We start from the raw sequence: 22,796 nt of genomic DNA, 5'->3' as shown, positions 1-22,796 counted from the left end.
TTGACCTTCTGCAACCCGTCTACTGCTGCCACTGGCACTGAGAAGGTTGAGTGGAGCTCGCTGACAGATGTTATTGTGGCACTGTGGCCAAAGCATACACTTAGATGCCATGTTTGCAGTTTGCAAAGCAAATAACATCAGGCAACGAACAACAACGTAGTTGATACGTTCGGCCACCATCTGGAAACGAAATGACTGCACTAACTCTCTTTGAAAACTTTTGTTTGAGATTCTGCTTGCTCTGGGAGATGCCAATGGCAAACGAAAACTCTACTATTTCTCCACGACTACCAATGATGGGCCCGGTGGACCAGTAATTGCTGCCGGAACTACTGAATCCCGCATTGCTAGGTTACCGGACAGTCAGGTGCTCAGAAAATCAGATGACGACTTTGGACATCGTAGAAAACAGCGACTATTACTGTTGCTAAGAAAGTCGACACCAGATGTATAGTGACACACAGTTTGCACTGATGCTGTTACTGGATCAGAATTGGCAATTTGAAGTACAACTCTCATGGTTTGATCAGACTACAAAACCACGCAATTACTTCTCTGTCAGGAGATAGGAGTGTAAATACAACTCGGAATAATGATTCCGCATACTACGCGCCACACTAATTAAAAGAAAAATCACACCAGCTTGCTAAGCCTTGAAAGTCAAGAGTCCATGGTGTGTTTGTTCACTTACATTGTTAGTGCAATGATTAAATTTGAGCCTTGTTGCATGTACGTGGGTTTGGTGACTGCTAAAGGCCGCCAACAAACCACAAACGTCAGAAAATTTCAAATTATTGCGATCCGAGACTGGGCGCAGTTTGAACATCTCTTTGTACACTTCATCACTAGAAGACAGCAAGAGTTCACTCTGATGTATAGGATCAGCTAGGAGACTTCCCTTGCAGTGAAGAACGAAACGGAGTAAACTGGCCTCCAAACTCTCGTTTGCCTTGTCGGAGCAGATAAATGAAAGGAGAAAGCAATGATCCCGCAGCCCAGACTGTTGTTGGTTTTGCACCAGTTGTAACAGCAACGTCTGTTGTGGCTGCTGGAATTCCTACTGCTTTCCAAGCTGTTGTTGTTTCTGAAACTGCTGCTACCGCAACTTTATAAAGTCAACATCGATGCTTCATACTGAGTAGTTACACAGTCAGCACTTCTCTGCCTTAGGCCGCACAATTAGAACGCCGTTTACGATCACTCGTACTAACACTGATGCAGAGAGTGGTAACATAAATGCGGTTCCTGTGGGCGGTGACGGTTAGTTCACGAAGTGAACGGCTAGCCAGAGGCAGAAAAAATCGTCGAAAGTGTGCGCAAACAGTCCAGGAACAATTCGTATCGAAAAACGTAAACGCAGAAAAGGCTAATTACATTGCTATCAATGGCGCGTATCGAAGGCTTGGCTTCAGAGCAGAGTTGCGATCTATCAAAATAACGGTTCTTTAGCTGTGGTGCACTATGTAAATGACGCAGTAATTTTCAGTATTGCCGGTACTAATGGAAGCATTGGTAGGAAAAGAAACATAAATAATAGTGTAAGAAAGAAACTGGGAGTCTACGACATCTCTTTGATCTTTTTTGATTGGTTGTATGTTTAACACATAATTATAACCACACGTAATTCAGCGTTACAACAACATCCCTCATGTCACAAATCAACAATTTTCGAATAAAACCTAAAATAAACACTGACAGTTTCAATTTTGTTATAGATACTGTTCACTTTTCAGTAGCAGACAGGATGATAATAACTATGTAGATCAAAAATATTCTTTGGTTACCCAGTCCTTTATTTACCGTCACTTACAGAATATAAAATGCATTTTATAAGTAATATAAATTAGTTGATTGTGTAACTTCTGTGCTCCTATGTAAACCAAGCAGTAATTTTTGTTGCAATTACAGTTTACATACACAAATATAAAAATCATATATATAATTATTGTTGATAATTTGGACTCAAAAGAACGTTCTTCATCATGATCAAAGGTAAGAGTTTCCTGTTATTCCAGATAAATGCGAAGGCTGTTTATGACTATCAGAAATATATTTTACATAAGTTCACCGTCCGGAATGGCCGAGTGATTCTAGGCACTACAGTCTGGAACCGCGCGAACGCTACGGTCGCAGGTTCGAATCCTGCCTCGGGCATCGATATGTGTGCTGTCCTTAGGATAGTTAGTTTTAAGTAGTTCTAAGCTCTAGGGGACTGATGACCTCAGATGTTAAGTCCCCATAGTGCTCAGAGCCATTTGAACCACTTTTACATAAGTTCGGAAGTAATGAAGAAGCGATGTTTGGTATATTTTTGTTTTGCATCCTTCTTTTTTGTTTTTTTTTCTTTTTTCAATTTTTTTGTTACTTCACCATTTTGTTGAGGAAACTCCGCTTTCTAACGCTATGTGATAAATGTGTAGCCGGCCGGAGTGGCAGAGCGGTTCTAGGCGCTACAGTCTGGAACCGCGCGACGGCTGCGGTCACAGGTTCGAATCCTGCTTCGGGCATGGATGTGTGTGCTGTCCTTAGGTTAGGTTTAAGTAGTTCTAAGTTCTAGGGGACTGATGACCTGTGAAGTTAAGTCCTATAGTGCTCAGAGCCATTTGAACCATATTTTTTTATAAATGTGTATTGTTTTCTCTAGTTTTACTACAACATCCCTCATGCCACAAATCAACAATTTTCGAATAAAACCTAAAATAAACACTGAGAGTTTCAATTTTGCTATAGGTACTGATCACTTTTCGGTTCAGACAGGATGACAAGTATGTAGATCAAAAATATTCTTTTGGTTATCCACTCCTTTATTTACCGTCACTCAGATTCTAGATGGCTCATTTTTAGGGTATCTAATAAGACTCTGATCGCATACGTAAAGAACGCAATCGTTATGGCGCGACTCCCCATAGGTATGCAAATACCTAATGTACAGCCGCGCGCGATTAGCCGAGCGGTCTCAGGCGCTGCAGTCATTGACCGTGCGGCTGGTCCCAGCGGAGATTCGAGTCCTCCCTCGGGCATGGGCGTGTGTGCTTCTCCTTAGGATAATTTAGGTTAAGTAGTGTGTAAGCTTAGGGACTGATGACCTTAGCAGTTAAGTCCCATATGATTTCACACACATCTGAATATTTTTGAACCTAATGTACTGGCCAAAGCTACTAGGAAAACTACCGTAGTATACTCTTACTTAAGATTTTCTACTGTAGCCTAAGGCAGTTTTACAGCTCAACTTCGGAGAATAGCAAGAACTGCCAGACAAGTGTGGGCCAGCGGTATTTATGGACACCACAGCGTTAGTGAGCGGGTCCACACGACAAGCGAGCAGCAGCGACCTCCCCGGGATCAAACTGCAGCCGTCGTATGAAGCTCGAGTATCTCCGATTTTACCTCCATATCGATAATCAGAGTGTGTGGAGAGTTCGAATCACTGTCAGATACTAAACACTTCATGTCTCCACTTCTCTCTTTCTCACAAACTGCCCCTGTAGAACGGAATCGTATACAAGCCCTAAGGCAGTGATTGGAATCAAATCGCACGCACATGTGATCACTCATACATAAAACCACTTCACACTGGTATTTTCCACCACATACACACCTATCTGTTATGTAAGAACAGGACTGCTATTAACTACTGATGAATCGAACTATGACTCTCATAAACCCAAGTACGAATCAAATATATAAGCTTAATGGGAAATACACCAGGCAGCGTTTATGACGACTACACTCTTCAACAGACAGCCACGGCTGTCGTTGGCCATGGGCATAGGGTTACAAGTTTTTTCTCTATACATTTTCTACATCTGCATCATTCTGCACAGGCCACCGTATGGCGTTTGACGTAGGGCACCCTGTGCCACTACTAGTTATTTCAATTCTTATTCCACTCGCAAATAGAGCGAGGGAAAAACGACTACCTACACTACTGGACATTAAAATTGCTACACCACGAAGATGAATTGCTACGGGCTCGAAATTTAACCGACAGGAAGAAGATGCTGTGATATGATAATGATTAGCTTTTCAGGACATTCACACAAGGTTGGCGCCGGTGGCGACACCTACAACGTGCTGACATGAGGAAAGCTTCCAATCGATTTCTCATCCACAAACAGCAGTTGACCGGCGTTGCCTGGTGAAACGTTGTTGTGATGCCTCGTGTAAGGAGGAGAAATGCGTACCATCACGTTTCCTACTTTGATAAAGGTCGGATTGTAGCCTATCGCGATTGCGGTTTATCGTATCGCGACATTGCTGCTCGCGTTAGTCGAGATCCAATGACTGTTAGCAGAATATGGAATCGGTGGGTTCAGGAGGGTAATACGGAACGCCGTGCTAGATCCCAACGGCCTCGTATCACTAGCAGTCGATATGACAGGCATTTTATCCGCATGGCTGTAACGGACCGTGCAGCCACGTCTCGATCCCTGAGTCAACAGATGGGGACGTTTAAGACAACAACCATCTGCACGAACGGTTCGACGACGTTTGCAGCAGCATGAACTATCAGCTCGGAGACCATGGCTGCGGTTACCCTTGACACTGCATCACAGACAGGAACGCCTGCGATGGTGTACTTAACGACGAACCTGGGTGCAAGAATGGCAAAACGTAATTTTTTCGGATGAATCCAGGTTCTGTTTACAGCATCCTGATGGTCGCATCCGTGTTTGGCAACATCGCGGTGAACGCATATTGGAAGCGTGTATTCGCCATCGCCATACTGTCGTATCACCGTGCGTGATGGTATGGCGTGCCATTAGTTAGACGTCTCGGTCACCTCTTGTTCGCATTGGCGGCACTTTGAACAGTGGACGTTACATTTCAGATGTGTTACGACCCGTGGCTCTATCCTTCATTCGATTCTTGCGAAACCCTACATTTCAGCAAGATAATGCACGACCGCATGTTGCAGGTTCTGTACGGGCTTCTCTGGATACAGAAAATGTTCAACTGCTGCCCTGGCCAGCACATTCTCCAGACCTCTCACTAATTGAAAACGCCTAGTCAATGGTGGCCGAGCACCTGTCTCGTCACAATACGCCAATCACTACTCTTGATGAACTGTGGTATCTTGTTGAAGCTGCATGGGCAGCTGTACCTGTACACGCCATCCAAGCTGTGTTTGACTCAATTCCCAGGTGTATCAAGGCCGTTATTACGGCCAGAGGTGGTTGTTCTGGGTACTGATTTCTCAGGATCTATGCACCCACACTGCGCGATAATGTAATAACATGTCAGTTCTAGTATAATATATTTGTCCAATTAATACCCGTTTATCATCTGCATTTCTTCTTGGTGTAGCAATTTTAATAGCCAGTAGTGTATATGCCACCGTACGAGCCCTAATTTCTCTAACCTTCTCTTCATGGTCCTTACGCGAAATGTGCGTTGCCGGCAGCAGAATCTTTCTGCAGTCAGCCTCAAACGCCGGTTCTCTAAATTTTCTCAATAGTGCTCCTCGAAAAGAACGTCGTCTTCCCTCGAGGGATTCCCATTTGTGTTCCTGAAGCATCTCCGTAATACTTGCATGTTGCTCGAATTTACTGGTTACGAATCTAGCAGCCCGCCTCTGAATTGCTCCAGCTTCAAATAATCCGATCTGGTGCGGATTCCAAAAACTCGAACAGTTCTCAACAATGAGTTGCATTCGTATCCTACATGCTGTGTCCTTTACAGATAACCACACTTTCCTAATATTCTCTCAATAAAAATAAGTCGACCGTTTGCCTTCCATACTACAATCCTGGTATGCTCATTCCATTTCATATTGCTTTGCAACGTTATGCCTAGACATTTGACCGAATTGACTAGTGCAGTACTCGAATGTTGTGGATTTGTTTTTCCTATTCGTGTCCATCATCTTATATTTTTCTAGATTTAGAGCTACCTGCCATTCATCACACCAACTAGAAATTTTGTTTAAGTTATCTTGTATTCTTCTACAGTCACTCACGGTCGATTGATCTACACTGAGAGGTGCGACAGTAATGTTATGAAACTGGTTAGAAAGACTCGCTTACAAACATTTTCAACCAACTGCAATGGTGCGACGTTCAAAATAATTCCCTTGTGTCTACACACACTTACTCCACCGGTGTTTTCAGTGTTGGTAGCGTCTCTGAAACTCATCTTCCTATATATCAGCAAAAGCCTTTGATACAGCTGTTTGAGTATGCCGAATTGTTGCAAAGTGGTGTCTTTCAACGACTGACGTACTGGGAACAAATAAATGACTCTGGGCCATGTCGGCTGAATAAGGAGGTTGCGGTAGCACAGCAACTGACTTTGACTTCAAAAACTTCCCACCAAACAATGCAATATGGGATGGTGCATTATCGTGATCCAGGATCAGTTGTTAGCCTTTTGTTGACGAACACAAAGGGCCCGTTTACAAAGTATTTAGGGAATTTCTTGGTAGTAATATCGATTTATTGTGTGGCCTAAAGGCAGCAACCCTCTGTACACAATACACGTGGAGTCAAACACACCAGCATTCATGCTCCCTCTCTTTGGTCTTGGCGATTCTTTTAACATAACCGCAAATATTGACGTTTCGTCTCGGAGTCGTCCTGGAAAACCCAACTTCATCACCAGTGATATCTCGGTATAGTAATTTTGGGCTCTGTTCCACTTCCTCCTATAGATCAACAGTCACAGTCCGCCCTCGAACTTTTTATTGCTGTGTGAGATTTTTGGGAACTATTTTGGCTCAAAGTTTTCTCATTCCCAGGTTCAAATGGTTCAAGTGGATCTGAGCACTATGGGTCTTAACATCTGAGGTCATCAGTCCCCTAGAACTTAGAACTACTTAAACCTAACTAACCTAAGGACATCACACACATCCATACCCGAGGCAAGATTCGAACCTGCGACCGTAGCGGTCGCGCGGCTCCAGACTGTAGCGCCTAGAACCGCTCGGGCACTACGGCCGGCTCATTTCCAGGTTTTCCGTCAGTATCAGACGATCAGTTTCCCGATTAATGTACAGTAGAACAGTTTCCCGATTAATGTAAAGTAATTTTCACGGTTAATCTTCCGCGAGCTCGCACCGTTTCACTCACCCTGGGTATGTTGTTATCTGTTCGTGCTATTGACGGTCACCCAGTGCGGTGTTCATCTTCGACATTGATTCTGCCTTCAGAAAGCATTCCGTGCCAACTAAACTCGTGTGCCCTTGATAAAACTCAGTTTCCAAAAGCCTGTTGAAGCCTATCGTACGTTACTGAGGAATTCTCATTGACTTACATACAGAAAAAGATGATATAAAGTTGCGCGATATTCCGACATTCCATTGGTGACGAGCAGTGAAAACAGGATTTCACTCTTCAGTTTCCTACACCTCACTGAAACATTGTAGGTGCACGTCACTTTTGGCTGTAGGAAAAGCCCAAATTCACACACTTCCTGCGGTAACAGGTTGCACGATTTCCACCCTAGGGACTTCACTGTCGCACAAATGTGCGAAGGCGAAGGATACAGAGAGAACAATTCTCTCCTGATCTTGGAGCCCAAATATTCCATTCTCTTCGTCAGTTAACACGTTAAATAGCAACAGACTATGTAATGGCCTTAATGGTTCGTGCACTGCAACGGTTATTGCATGAGGAAAAGTTATAATAAGACAAATAAACTTTTGCTGCTTAGCTTGAAACAACTGATTTATGCAAAGTGGTATTTGAATATTCCATGAGATATATTTAGTGAAGAGTTATAGGGGAACAGAACACAGGAAGGTTTGGTAATTTGAACGGTTTCTCTGTTACAGGTCGTTCCCTGGGGTTTCCGTAAGCTGCTTAATTGGATTGCAAGAAACTATAACAACCCACCTGTTTTCGTAACGGAAAACGGTTTCTCAGACAGAGGAACACTGGATGACACGGACCGCCAAGAATATTATAAGGTGAGTTTCTTCAGTAACATAATGCACTTGTGTTTGCTGGTGAATTTTAAAGTCGTCTTTTGCATGGTCAAGATTTCTCAGGTATATTGCAAATTAACTGTTGTTTTTACTAATGAGTGAGCGTTATACGTGTTACAAAATATATGTGTACATTAGGAGCAAAATATTTAGCTCCATGCAGAGCTCATTGGTGTACAAACACTTTCTTAAATATAGGCAAATGTATCTCCGGCTGGTTTTTATTATTATTCCACGCCTAAGGAGCCTGAAACTTCTTGTCACGCTAAAAAAAATGCCATCATTTTTCCGCAGCAATACCTGGCACAATTGCTGATGGCCGTAAACATCGACGGAAACAACGTCATTGGTTACACAGCATGGAGCTTATTGGACAACTTCGAATGGATGAGCGGCTACACGTAAGTACTGTGTATGTCAAGCCTTTTAGAAGGCATTCTTCTCATTAGTAATATTTCTCTGTCCACGCGCAAGATTCCATGGGAGCGGCAAAATACCAAAGTTTCCATTTTTAATTTTTCTGTGTTTGTCAGTTTCGTAACGCATCACGTAACAAGAAGTAAATCTTTAGACATCTCAAGAACCCTAATTACATTGTAGAGAAGTAGAGAATTCCATTCGGGGAAGACGGGAGGAATTGCCTCCTCAAGCACCCTGCACCTCACCCTAACCCCCCCCCCCCCCCTCGCCCGCACACACACACACACACACACACACACACACACACACAAGTCCTCCAACTTGCGGACGCCGACGTTCAGGAGCAAAGATGTTCGTTTTCAGCGAGGAAAATTCGAGTAACTACGTCTTCAACTGTTTTAGTAATATACGTAGAAACCAAGAAGAACTTTCGCCAGAAAGAAGGTATAAAGAATTTAATATTTAACGATGGCATTATAATTCTCTTAGAGACAGCAAAGGAGTTCGAAGAGTAGTTGGACGGAATGGATAGTTGTTCTGAAAACAGATTACATGTGACCATCAACAAAAGTAAAATAAGTGTATCGGAATGATGTCGAATTAAATCAGAAGATGTTGAGGAAATCAGATTAGGAAATAAGACACTAAAAGTACCGGATTATTTCTGTTATATTTGCACTGTAATAACTGATCATGAAATTTTTAGCACAATTTTACTAAAGGAACCAATCGGCTGATAGGACACATCCTGAGGTATGAAAGAATCGTCAATTTGGTAATGTCGGTAACTGTGGGGGATAAAAATTGTAGAGGTAGTCCAAGGTTTAAATACAGGAAACTGGTTCGAATTGACGTAGGTTTCCGTAGTTTCGCAGCGATGAAGAGGCGAGCAGAGAATACACTACGATGGAGACCTGTATGAAACCAGTCTTCGGACTGAAGGCCACAACAACAGCAGCAGCAGCAACAACAACAACAACCCAAAAAATAATTTTCCATTTTTTGACGTCATAGAATAGTTGTCGTCAATTTGTTCTTGTAAATCTCCACAGAAATCTTGTATCACCATATCTTAGTTGGAAAACTTCGATGCAGAGACGTGAATTATCTTATGTTTATTTTTATGACAAGTCTTGGTATTCTGTAATAAATTCCTTTAGTTTCTAGTTTTCTTAATCACGCTTAAGCTTATATCTGATTCTCCACCCAGCCCCATTCTTCTGCAGTAGACAGTTAAAATGGCTCTGAGCACTATGGAACTTAACATCTGAGGTCATCAGTCCTCTAGAACCTAGAACTACTTACACCTAACTTACCTAAGGACATGATACATATCCATGCCCGAGGCAGGGTTCGAACCGACGACCGTAGCGGTCGCTCGGTTCCAGACTGAAGCGCCTAGAACCGCTCGGCCACACCGGCTGGCTACTGCAGTAGACGTATACCATAACTATTACTGCATTTTGCCTCCTTTTTATCGACGGTCTCCTGGTAAACCGACCTGTCCTACATGATTTGATTGAAGTGCTAGTCCTTCTAAACTAACCGATCTTTGAACCGCAAAGTTCGGATAATTATTGTCCCGAATAAAAGGTAAAGAAGGCAGCTGAATTTCTATGAATGTGTATTCATCTGTTTATCCACACTCCTTATATTACTGTTCGCTGGAGATGATGGGAATGTAAGCTCCCTGCTCGTTTTTAGTTTTATAGCTTTTTGATATTTTGACATCGGTATGGTTGGCGGATACCAGTAGTGGCATCACATATCTCTATAGACGTCATCCGTAGTGCCTTAACAAATATGATCAACTATTACTGTTTAGTCATAATAAGAGTGCACCCATCATTAGAAATCTCTGTTAGACCATAGACACTGGGCCTGTTTTCATTATCTTTTGACCGTGCGAATTTTAATTCTTTTAGAGTCTTCGTAATATAAACTTTCATAGAACATTAAATAAATATAAAATCACTCCACACGAAATATTTCCTCAAGTCACCGGTCAAAACAGTTTTGTTTCATTCGTTATAGAGTTAGTCCTAGGACAGCAAACTTTTAAATGTACACTGTCGTCGGTGCAGGTTGGTGAGTAGCCCACAGATTCTCGTTCACCGTAAAGTGATCCATTAACATCGTAACACTAGGGATATAGCTATTTTGAACATTTGGATGTATCTTTGTTGTTTCCCCTAGTCGCCTTTGAGTTCTAACTGGAATCACCTTTTGCAGCTAACCAAGCTAACCAAATTAAAAATAAAATTATTTAAATGATACCTTTTTCGTACTTTTCGGGAACTAGAGAATTAATTCGACTTATTCTACAATGAATCATTCAGGTGGCAGCTGTTCTACTGGTAAGTGCAAATGGACAAGACACCAGTCATAAAGTGTTATACAACAACGTATTTTTACCTCCAATATTTCGTACTGCTTAAACCATTGGTTGGCTCCGTGAGGTGGAAAGGCTTTCTCTGTACACCGCCATGTGCCGATTTTGCAGTGGTTCTATTGAACTGACATGACTGAAGGCGAAATATATACCAGATGAAAGACGCATACTGTTGTATTTAGTCAATAAAACTGTGCGTCATTCAGCTAACCCGTCAATTCGCATTGATTTTTTTCTAGCCACAGCGCCCAAAAGCCTGCTGGGCACGCGATGGCTGTCCCAAAATTTTTGAGACTCATTTTCAGTACTACGTTGTGGAATCAATATTTTTTTTTTTTTTTGCTCTGATTCTCTTTAAGTTTTGATAGAATTAATTTGATAATCTACTGAGAACCTGGATTTTGCTTTGGACTTCAAGGTTTGTGGGGTGACGTCTTGCATTACGGCTATTTCACAGGGAGCTCAAGGTAAACACCAGGAGTAAACAAAGCTCTATCTATTAGTCGCCAAACTGGTCTGCGGAGTCTTACGCAATTCGTGTATATATGGTGTCTGTTCTTTTAGACATGTCCGAAAGAGTAAACGCGACACGTATAATTAAGGCCAATGATCACTTTACTGCGGATGCTCGAACTCTTACGGGAATCGATGAAATTCCGCGAGTGATGGGCAAGGAGCACTACATCTGAAGTGTGCTGGTAAGTTGAAAACTTAGATCTGACGGGAGGCGCGCTATGATAGTCCGGACAGCTGCGATGAGCACTGTGTTGTTGCCATCAATGCATGTGCCTAGAAAACAGTTTTACGCTTAGCAGCGTGGAGGTGCGGACGTATTGTTTGCGTCTCGCCAGCGGAGCTGCATGCGAGCAGTTGTTTACTTCCTAGCTGTCGTGAGTCGTTTGGCACACATTCAAAATATGGCGCAGTTCTTTAGATAGGCAATGCTCCAGTTACGTTTCAACAGAAACGCGCCAGACCACGCGCATATTAGGATGAACGAGACGATCTACGTCTGAACACTATGGAAATTGTGGGCATCCACTTCTCAATTACGTCCAGCGTCGTTGACGTCAAGATGATAAATGCCTAGGTGTGCACAACTGTAGTGAACTAATTCACGAACTCACTAAAGTTCAAACACTCCGATAGACACATCGGGACGGTTACAGTGGACCATACAGGCCTAGGTTTGCACACACGTATAGTCTGTGAACTCCACTTCGAGGTGCCAGCCTACGTCTTAACTGCGCCTTTCCGATCGCACAGAAACGTGGTCGATGAATGGCAGAGACTTATAAGCTGTACAATGGTGTTCACCAAATAAATATCAAACTGACCGAAATACGTTCCGTCCTACATGAGCATCGGCGGTTGCCGTGTTATGGTAATGTGCGATGGCCAGCCACGCACTTGTTCTGGCTGAGGCCATTCAGTATCATTTCACTGGCTCGCCCCTTACTTTCCTCACTGTCCTTCATGGCCCAGAACTAGCATATCACGTTCTTATTTTTCTGGGGGATTTCTTTACTCAATATCGTTTCTCTCACATGTCTCACACAGCTATCAGCTAGCCTTATACGTTCTGTTCTCTGTCATTTCTTCCGTTTTCCTGTATTACACTCCACAATTCCTAGAAACTTCCTCATTGCCAACGGGACGTTAAACCCTAATCTTACTTCTTACTTCCCTGAAACTTCTCACCGTACTCGACTCGTCACCATCTGGTGTCAGGCTTATGCAGTTCTCATTTCCCTCTGTACTGCAGTCATCACTCTCTACAGGCACTGTGTACTCAGCTTTTCCGCTCCTCTAATCATTTTTACACCCAATTCATACAACCCCAGGACTTCTTCAGTTCCTCCTCCACTTTTATCCGTTTCCAGTCCATACGCTGTCTCCTCTGTAGCTCTATTTTCCTTCGCTTCTCCATTTGAATTAAGTAAATGATCCACAGCTCTTTGAAGTGTTCCTCCCTAGTTCTCATTCTTACAAACCGCTTTTTACATTCTCCTATTTTTCACCTGTCAAAAGAAGAAACAAAACCGCTGGGTGTGTTCAAGAAGTGGTAACTGGAGACGTTACAATGAGAAGCTTTGGTGGACTTATGAAGTTGAAAAAAACTGTTTAGTATGAATCCCGATTCACTAAAGAATCGAACTCCAGTATATAAAAGTAACTTCAATCACCTGAATACAAATGGGTTAATATCTTAAATATTTTAAGTTAATGAAGCAAGCGAGATAAAGTTTGTTAAAGGTCTCAAATTGTGCTTAAAGTTTGTTGGAGCTATCAAAGTGCTCTCATTATAAAACAGTGGATCTACTTAGTCTGCGTAATTTGCGCTCCATTTCAAGCACAAACAAATTTTTCAAGCAGTCAATGTTTATGACGTCATATCTCTTGAATTACCTGTCGTGCAGTGATATAATTCTGCAGGTACATCCTCTGATACATGCAGGTAATGTATGCAAAATTTGTCGTGAATAGGTTTTCAAGTAATGAAAATAAATTAAAACATCACCTCCTAGTCTGATGTTTAAAGCGTGCTGCCGCACGTAGTGGCCACGTGGTTGGAGGCGCCATGTCACGAACTGCGCGGCCACTCCCGTTGGAGATTCCAGTCCTCCCTCGGGCATGGGAGTGTGTGTTGTTCTTAGCATAAGTTAGTTTAACTAGTGTGTAAGTCTAGGGACCGATGACCTCAGAAGTTTGTTCCCTTAGGAATTAACATATTTTACTGCGTGCTGTCCCCCCTGCAGGTTCGGGAGTTAGAATGGGCCCGTGGTATTCCCGCCTGTCGTAAGGAGCGACTAAAAGGAGTCTCAAACGTTTCGGCCTTAATGTGGTGGTCCCCTAAGGGGTTTGACCACTACATTTCAAAATTTTCCGTTAGTGCGTACCATTTGGGGAAGGACGCTTTATGTGGTGCATCTTAAATCCATCTTGCCTGAAGATCTGTCACACCCGATACTGTCATGGAATTGGACTTACACCGAGCTTCCGACAAAATCAGCTGCAGTGCGTTCCGGGTAGTATACATTCACTCCATTGTGCACTTCCATTTTCGCACTCGTGATATACATGGATATTCAACACCCGACATCCAGCACGGTAGCCAGTCCGTTGTGGTGGGGTCGTCATGTACCCTCTGGGTCGTAGCCCCCCGACTACACAGGGATCACACTGCTGGTGCCTGAGCTGCTACCTCCCCACGTATGCCGAGGAGTAGATGTCTATCCCTCTAGGGCATCAGGGCTCCAGGCAAAGGTCATCCTTTCAGGTGGTCTTTGCTGTGGCTGGGTGGCGCCCGTGGCGAGAGCCCCTGGTCAGAGTCGGTGGCATAAGGGCAGATGACCCGCAATGAAGCGTGGTACATCATCTCTCGCTGGTGGGCCTCCACCAGCAGTCTCTAAGCTATTGAGGTCTAACCTCAATGGCAAGAAATATGATCCAAGATCATTACCCTCCCAGGCCACTCCATGGCTAAAGACGGTGGTGTAGATTATTCGCCCCGGTACCTTGTCTGTACGCGAGTTGATGGTGAATCATTTATGTCGACGAACCCTCAGTTTTTTATGGAGCATTTAGAGGACAAGTTCGGGGAGGTGGACGGCTTGTCCAAAATGCGATCTGGGTCAGTTCTAATGAAAACAGCATCCTCTGCCCAGTCACAGAGGTTGCTCACTTGTGATAAGTTAGGGGATGTTTCAGTTACCATCACGCCCCATAAGAGTTTAAACATTGTCCAGTGCATTATATTCCACAGGATCTTCTTCTGCAGTCAGACGATGAGCTACGCGCCAACCTAGAATTTCGAGGTGTTTACTCCGTCCGGCTCATCCATCGGGGTCTTAGGGATAATCAGAAAGCCACTGGTGCCTTCATCTTGGCCTTTGGGGTGATGTCTTACCCGAAAAGGTCAAGGTGATGATTTACCGCTGTGATGCGGTGTTTTAAATGCTGGAAGTTTGGGCATATGTCACCCTGATGTACTTCGGCATCACGTGTCAGGACTGTGGACGTCCTTCGCATCCCAATACTCCATGTGCCCCGCCTCCCGTCTGTGTTAACTCCAGAGAACACTATTCCCCCTGCTCTCCGGACTGTCAGGTATTCCAGAAAGAACGGAAGATCATGGAATATAAGACCCTGGACCGCCTGACCTACACTGAGGCTAAGTGGAAATATGAGAGGCTACATCCTGTGCCAATGACGTCAACCTACGCCGCTGCTTTAACAATGGTTCTCCCATCTCCTGTGTCATCACATACGGTTGGCTCTATGATCCCTCAGAATCCAGCGTCCCTCTTGATTGTGGGGGACACTTCACTCCCTGTTGCTCCTGCTCCATCTACAGGAGCAACACCCCCCCCCCCCCCACCAACTATCAAGACATCAGTTCCCACTTCCCAGCTGGAGAAGTGTATGACTTCTTCGGCTCCTCTCGCCAGGAAGGGGTCCCTTGGGGACCTCCCCTCGAAAGTTCCGACCAGTGGAAAAGCGGACACCCGCAAGTGGCTGAAACAACCACCAGTCGCTGGTCGTAGGGGCTCACAGTCGTCGTCCGTCCCTGAGACTGACCCAGTGAAGCCCTCCCAACCAGAACAACCGAAGACACAGAGCGAGAAGCAGAAAAAGAAAAAGGTTCCCAAGAATCCCGACATTGTGGTGGCACCCGCCCCACACTTCCTACAAGCTCAGCGTCTGAGGATGAGGTCGAGATTCTGGCGCCTGCTGAAGATCTGGATCTCGCCGGACTCTCTGATTCAATGGATGCCACTCATGCTGGTACTGAATTGGTGGCAGCAAGTGACCCAGTGGCGTAATCTGCCTCCCCAGTCCCTTCACGCCTTTCTCAGCCATGGACAATATCATCGTCCAGTGGAACTGCAGCGGTTTCTTCCACCATCTTCCTGAGCTCCAACAACTTCTCAGACTTCACCCTTTCCTCGGCATTGCTCTTCAAGAAACTTGGTTTCCAGCAATGCGAACCCCTGCTCCCCATGACTATTGGGTTATTATAGGAACCGGGTGGCTTATGAAAGGGTATCTGGTGATGTCTGCATCTACGTCCTTCACTCCCTTCACAGAGAGTCTGTCTCTCTAAAGACACCTTTAGAGGCTGTCGCTGTTTGGGTGTGGACGCCACAAGCTGCTACTGTCTGCAGTATTTATCTTCCACCAGATGGGGATGTCCCGCAGCACGTCCTGGCTGCACTGATAACCCAATTTCCGCCACCTTTCCTGTTACTGGGCGACTTCAACGCCCATAACCCTCTGTGGGGTGGGTCAGTGGCAACAGGTCGAGGCGCCACCATTGAGAATTTATTGACACAGTTCGACCTTTCCATTTTAAATGATGGTGCCTTCACATAGCCGGCCGGAGTGGCTGAACGGTTGTAGCCGCTGGAACCGCGATACCACTATGGTCGCATGTTCGAATCCTGCTTCAGGGATGGATGTGTGTGATAGGTTAGTTAGATTTAAGTAGTTCTAAGTTCTAGGGGACTGATGAGCACAGCAGTTGAATCCCATAGCGCTCATAGCCATTTGAACCATTTTTTTTTACCTCCACACATTTCAGTTGACCCAAAGCACCTATTCAGCTGTGGATCTTTCAATCTGCAGCCCTAGCCTTTTACCGTCTGTCCAGTGGAGTGTGCATGACGACCTGTGTGGTAGTGACCACTTCCCAATCTTTCTGTCACTGCCACAGCGTCACTATTCTGGGCGCCCTTGCACATGGGCTATGAATAAGGCTGACTAGGACTTGTTCTCCTCCACTGCCGCTATTGAGCCTCTTTCTAATGAAGCCATTGATGTGGTGGTTCACTCAGTCACCACCGGCATCGTTACTGCCCCAGAATCTGCCATTCCCCGTTCTTCTGCGTCCCCTCGGCGCAGGACTGTGCGTTGGTGGTCGCCTGTGAACGCCGAGGCGATTAAAGATCGCAGGCGGGCGCTCCACCGTCACAAGCGGTATCCCTCATTAGAAAACCTCACCGCCTTTAAAGAGCCCCTTGCGTGGGCCCACCACATCATTCGCCAACACAAGCAGGAGTGCTGGGAACGGTATGTCTCCACCATTGGCCTCCATATTTCTCCATTGCAGGTTTGGCCAAGATTAGGCGCCTCTATGGCTATTGGACCCCTGTCTGCGTCCCTGCGCTGTCACTGAATGGAGCAGTTTGTACTGACTTCGACATAATTGCAAACCTCTTAGCAGACCATTTTTCTCTCAGTTTCACTTCTGTGAATTACCCACTGGCGTTCCGCTCCATTAAAGAGCGGTTGGAACATTGGAGCCTTTCATTTCACACCTGCCGTCCTGAATCCTACAATGTTCCATTCAGTGAGTGGGGAATTCCACAGTGCCCTAGCCGCTTGCCCTGATACAGGCCAGATCGCATCTACTGTCAGATGCTGAAACACCTCTCAGTCGACTGCCAGCGACGCCTCCTCGACCTTTACAACCGTATCTGGGTCGAGGGTGAGTTTCCGTCGCAATGGTGGGAAAGCATTGTTATCCCCATTTTGAAACCTGGCAAGAACCATTTGGAAGTGGACAGCTACCGTCCCATTAGCCTCACCAACGTTCTTAGCAAGTTGCTCGAATGCATGGTGAGCCAGCGGTTGAGCTCGTTACTCGAGTCTTGGGGCCTTCTGGCTCCGTCTCAGGTTGGTTTCCATAAAAGCCGCTCTGCCGCCGACAATCTGGTGAGCCTGGAGTCAGCCATCTGTACCGCCTTTGCCCCCCATCAGCACCTCATTGCTGTCTTTTTTGACGTGTGGAAGGCGTACGATACGACATGGCGCCATCACATCCTCTCTACACTTCAAGGTTGGGGTCTTGGGGGTCCACTGCCCATTTTCATAGAAACTTTTCCGTCGCATCGTACCTTCCGCGTGCAAGCCGCGGCCTCCCATAGTTCCCCCTGAGTTCAAGAGAATGGGGTACCACAGGGATCTGTCTTAAGTGTCTGCCTGTTTTTAATTGCGATTATCAGGCTCGCTGCTGCGGTGGGAACGTCTGTCTCAGCTTGCTTGTATGCTGACGACTTCTGCCTCTACTATAGCTGCATTGGCATTGCAGCTGCTGAACGTCAGCTGCAGGGTGCTATCCGCAAGGTGCAGTCTTGGGCTGTAGTGCATGGCTTCCAGTTTTCGGCTGCCGAGACCTGCGTCATGCATTTCTGTTAGCGACGCACGGTTCACCCTGAGCCGTGGCTTTATCTTGATGGCGAACCTCTTGCTGTGGTGGAGACACATCGGTTTCTGGGTTTGGTTTTTGATGCCTGGTTGACTTGGCTCCCACATGTTCAGCAGCTTAAACAGATGTGTTGGTGGCATCTTAATGCTCTGCGATGCTTGAGCCCCACCAGTTGGTGCGCCGACCGATCTACCCTCTTACAGCTCTACCAGGCGTTAATCCAGTCCTGTCTGGATTATGGGAGCCTGGCTTACGTTTCAGCATCCCCTTCTGCATTGCAGGTACTGGACCCAATCCTTCACAGCGGGATCCGACTTGCCACCGGTGCTTTCCGGACCAGCCCTGTGAACAGCATACTTGTGGAGGCAGGTGTCCCTCCACTGCAGTTACGGCGCCAACGCTTACTGACCACTTATGCTACACATGTTTGTAGCTTGCCCGGGCATCCTAATTATCGTCTCCTGTTCCCTCAGTCGGGCGTCCATCTGCCAGAACGTCGGCCCCGGTCGGGTTGTACGATTGCAGTCCGCATCAGAGAGCTTCTCTCCAGGCTTGGGGTTTTCCTCTTCCACCTCCTTTCTGGGCCCCCCCTGCGTACACACCCATGGTGTGTGCCCCGCCCTTGCTTTCGGCTTGAATTGGCACAGGGCCTGAAGGACTCACTCCCTCCAAAGGCCTTCCACCGCCTCTTTCTTTCCATCCTTGCCATATATCAGGGCTATGGCGTTGTTTACACTGATGGTTCGATGGTTTCTGGTTGTGTCGTTTATGCTCTCACTCTAGGGGACCATTATGAACAACGCTCATTGCTGGCTGGCTGTAGCATTTGCCCTGCTGAGCTGATCGCCATCATTCATGCCCAGATTATATCTGCTCCTGCTCAGGTGAGTCCTTCGTTATCTGTAGCGACTCCCTGAGCAGTTTACGATCTATCGACCAGTGTTTCCCTCGTTCCCTCGCTCTCGTCTGGTGATTGCTGTCCAGGAGTCCCTCCATACTCTTGCCCTTTGCGGTCGCTATGTGGTCTTTGTGTGGACCCCTGGTCATGTCGGCATCCCGGGCAATGAAGATTTTGACCACCTGGCCAAACAGGCCACTGGACATTGGCCTCCCAGAGACTGATTTGCGAACAGTCTTACGCCACAAAGTTTTAGCTCTTTGGGACACTGAATGGCGCCATCTGACCACACCCAATGAACTCCGTGCTATCAAGGAGACGATGACTGTGTGGCGGTCATACATGCGAGCCACTCGCAGGGACTCAGTTGTCCCTTGGTCGGCTTGCATTGGCCCCACCGGGCTGACGCACAGATATTTACTGCGCCGTGAGGCGCCGTCTCTATGTCGCTGCGGGACGTCTTTGACGGTGGTCCACATTTTGTTGGCCTGTCCCCTTTTAGCTGTGCTCAGGCAGACATTTGCTCTGCCTGATATGCTCCCTGCCCTTTTAGCAGATGATACTGCCATGGCAGGCTTAGTTTTGCGATTTATCCGGGCAGGGGGTTTTTATCACTTAATCTGAGTGTTTGTCTCCTTTTGTGTTGAGTCTGGCCTTTGGCCTACGATTTGAGACTGAGTTTTTAGTGTGTTTCTCTGTGGTTGGCTGTTCCTTTTTTGTCTCTATGATCGGCCAAACACTGTCACACTCTGTGTGATTTTAATTCCTCTTGTCTAAGTCTTCCTTGTCCTGTGTCGTTTGCCGTCTTTTCCATTGTTCGTTTTTATTCTGTATGGGTGTTTGAAATTTAGGAAAAAGGGACCGTCGCAGTCTGGCCCCTTCAGTCCCACAAACTAACCAACCAACCCATGTGCTGTTTTAAGCAGAAACTAGTTTTCCACGTATCTAAACATCTATGAGGTAACATATGCTAAACTGTGTAGTACACTGACATAATTTTGCAGGTACATTCAGTGGTATATATGGATTCTGCCTGCATATTGTGTTGCGAAAGGAGTCCCAAAGAAATTATAAGTTGAAACATCATGTCTGAGGCTGACGTTTTACTGTATAAGGAACGAAAAACATGTAATAAGCAATAAACGTTTTTGCTTTCATCGTTTTGTGGGCTGTGTTAGTGAAGGAGGTTTCGTGAAGTTTCGAGCAGTTAAAGTTAGTGCAGCTACAACACCCACTCCATTCACCGCCTCCGCCTACCATCCTGTTATGTGGGTCGGAGGATAGTCAAAAACTCACCGAAACCGGTTACCGTCAAAATAAATGATTTTGCAGACGAGACAGTTTGCGTTTATTTTTAAAGCACTTTTATACCGGCCCTGTTCTCCACGAGAAACGTTCTGAAAACTGCGTTATGTGTGATGTTTGTTGGAAGACGCTGAGTGTTCTCTTCCTCAAATAGTGGATGAATAAATTACGGCTATTCGCGTGTTGCGAGTAATGCTGTCTCAAGAGAAACGCACAGTTTATAACTGTAATACCTGCCTTATTGTGTGAAGCTTTTAACTTAAGATTATACCTATTAACGAGCAGATTATGACAGCATTTTAAATTTGTAAGTTCGCTCAATAATTATGCGAAATATTGAAAATCAAATTTTTCTCCTGGAAGCCGTATGTAGGCAACTTGCAACTGTTACTGGATTCCGGTATAGTCGATTACTAATATTGACCATGGTTTCGAAAAGGACATCAGAAACAATAGAAAATGTAAAATGGTGAAGAGGGAGACGCAGAGTGGTTGTAGAATAAAAGTGAATGGGTGGAAAAATGGGTCGAGATAATACATCTGGAGAGTAAAGGAAATAAGAAAATACTGGATGGGATGACCAGAAACAGGAGAGGAGGAATGGTAGAGTCAAGAGAAGAATGATGACACAAGAAAATGGCAGTGCACGGGGCGATCACTGGGACTAACGTAACAGAAAACAGAGCCTGTCTGGAATGACCTGGGTAAGTGCGTTGATACCTATAACCTTATGAAGACCCTTGCGGATTTGGAAACAGCTTTGAAAGAATAGTGACTGGTTTGGAGGTCATAGACAATTGTTTTATGTTCTGTACTGGAGCTTCTTTTCCACATCGACATGTGCAGTGACAGAGTGACACTCATTCTCTACATTTAAAACATACTGTCACTCGAACAAAGTCGTTTCTCTGGAATTGTGGTCCAAACTTGCTCTTTATCTCATCGTATCTGACACACATGTTGTGGGTTTCAATTTTATTTTCAATTTGTTGAAACCAGTATTACGCGTGTTCAACTGTGTTTCTTATCTGAGACAGAATCTACCAGAGACGATAACTACTCCAAGTTGGTAAAAATTACTACTATTATAATTAACACACAAAGGAATTACGCTTTAGCTGCCAGTGGGCATTGATTTACATCATGGGGCAAGTTCAAAATTTATCCCACACTTGGATTCCTGCTTACAAGGCAGATGTGCTGACCACCACGCCATCCAGACACAGTGGGCACTACAACTACACGAATTACCATAACACGCCTTCGACACGTCCGAAACAATAGACACAACATGTTCATTACATAATTAGAGAATTTACTGGGCCAGCCGAGGTGGCCGAGCGGTTCTAGGCCCTACAGTCTGGAACCGCGCGACCGCTACGGTCGCAGGTTCGAATCCTGCCTCGGGCATGAATGTGTGTGATGCCCTTAGGTTAGTTAGGTTTAAGTAGTTCTAAGTTCAAGGGGACTGATGACCTCGTCAGTTAAGTCCCATAGTGCTCAGAGCCCACAGTTTACTGGCTATAGTTGACACTTCATAACGACTGTGGCTACGGAATTAATCCTAAACTCCTTTTGGTGCCCAATCGTATCGTTATCATAAGTATATTTACTAACTTTGCAATCGCTGAATAATTCGACTGTGTATCTTCTGTCTGCCTGCAGGGAGAAATTTGGCATCTACCACGTGGACTTCGAAAGTCCCAACAGGACACGCACTGCCAAAGGGTCTGTGGAGATGTTCCAGAACATTACGGCTACGCGCGAGATCCCAGAGAGCTACTTCAACTCTACTACATCCAACGAAACGTCTGCTGCGATGGGGCTCGGAGTGCACCTCTGGGTAGCAGCGTTGATTGCTGTTGTCCAACTGATGTTTGGGGTCTTCATCTAAACGAAAATTCCGAGAACCACCTCTCCGCGTGACTGAGTGTAACTACAATCAGTGGAACAGAATGCGATTTAAACTATTTTGTGTTATCATTACCCATCGGGCAACATATTCTTACTCATCGTGTAACTTAACTACCTGTCTGCTTCTCTCTACCTGAGTGATTCTTCCTAAAACTGTATACCAGACCTTCTCAAAAATGATTACCAAACAATCTAATACCTAACTCAAATTCGTGTAATGTGCACAACTTACGATTTGCTCAACATTGTCTGCAAATTAAAGCTAACTGTTTCTATAAAAACGCAGTGCTACTCTAAATGGAAACTGAATTCTGAAATAAATGTGTAGCTGAACTTACAAAGAAGTTCCTGGCCTTTAAGTGTACTCGTATTTTCACTTACCTTGTGTCTTGACGAACATTTTTTTGCAGATTTCTCGAAAGCAGCGCTCAGCCTACAGCAGCAAAGTAAAATTAAAAAACCAAGACTGAAAAACAGAGAGTGCAATGTGCGTGTGTACATAATGAACTGAATAAAGAGTAGGAATTTTAATTGACAAGAAATGACTTCCGACAAAATTCAAATCAGTCTCGATATTCTAAAGTAATGCTTTAAAAATCAACTGAATGTTCACGATAGTATTTACGTAACAGGAAATAATTTTGAGCAAGGGGTATCTAATCTTCCTATTAGAGCAACCCACGTACTGTAACAGTCCTACTAACTGAGCTTCGGTACTACAATCTCAAGAACC

The 22,796-nt window shown here is 45.1% G+C and overlaps 1 protein-coding gene across 1 annotated transcript in view; it reads left to right on the top strand.

Annotated features, from left to right (window-relative positions):
- Window positions 1-22,043, top strand: part of LOC124805570 (myrosinase 1-like) — a 135,017-nt gene extending 112,974 nt beyond the window's left edge. The window contains exons 9-11 of the mRNA XM_047266136.1: window positions 7,772-7,906; window positions 8,219-8,325; window positions 21,815-22,043. Coding sequence (XP_047122092.1) covers window positions 7,772-7,906; window positions 8,219-8,325; window positions 21,815-22,043 — 471 coding nt within the window. The remainder of the gene's footprint in view (window positions 1-7,771; window positions 7,907-8,218; window positions 8,326-21,814) is intronic.
- Window positions 22,044-22,796: the final 753 nt, after the last annotated feature.

The sequence above is a fragment of the Schistocerca piceifrons genome, chromosome 7 (genome assembly GCF_021461385.2).
Source record: "Schistocerca piceifrons isolate TAMUIC-IGC-003096 chromosome 7, iqSchPice1.1, whole genome shotgun sequence".
Taxonomy (NCBI): domain Eukaryota; kingdom Metazoa; phylum Arthropoda; class Insecta; order Orthoptera; family Acrididae; genus Schistocerca; species Schistocerca piceifrons.
Note: the sequence above shows the minus strand (reverse complement) of the source record. Positions and strands in the feature narration are given on the sequence as shown.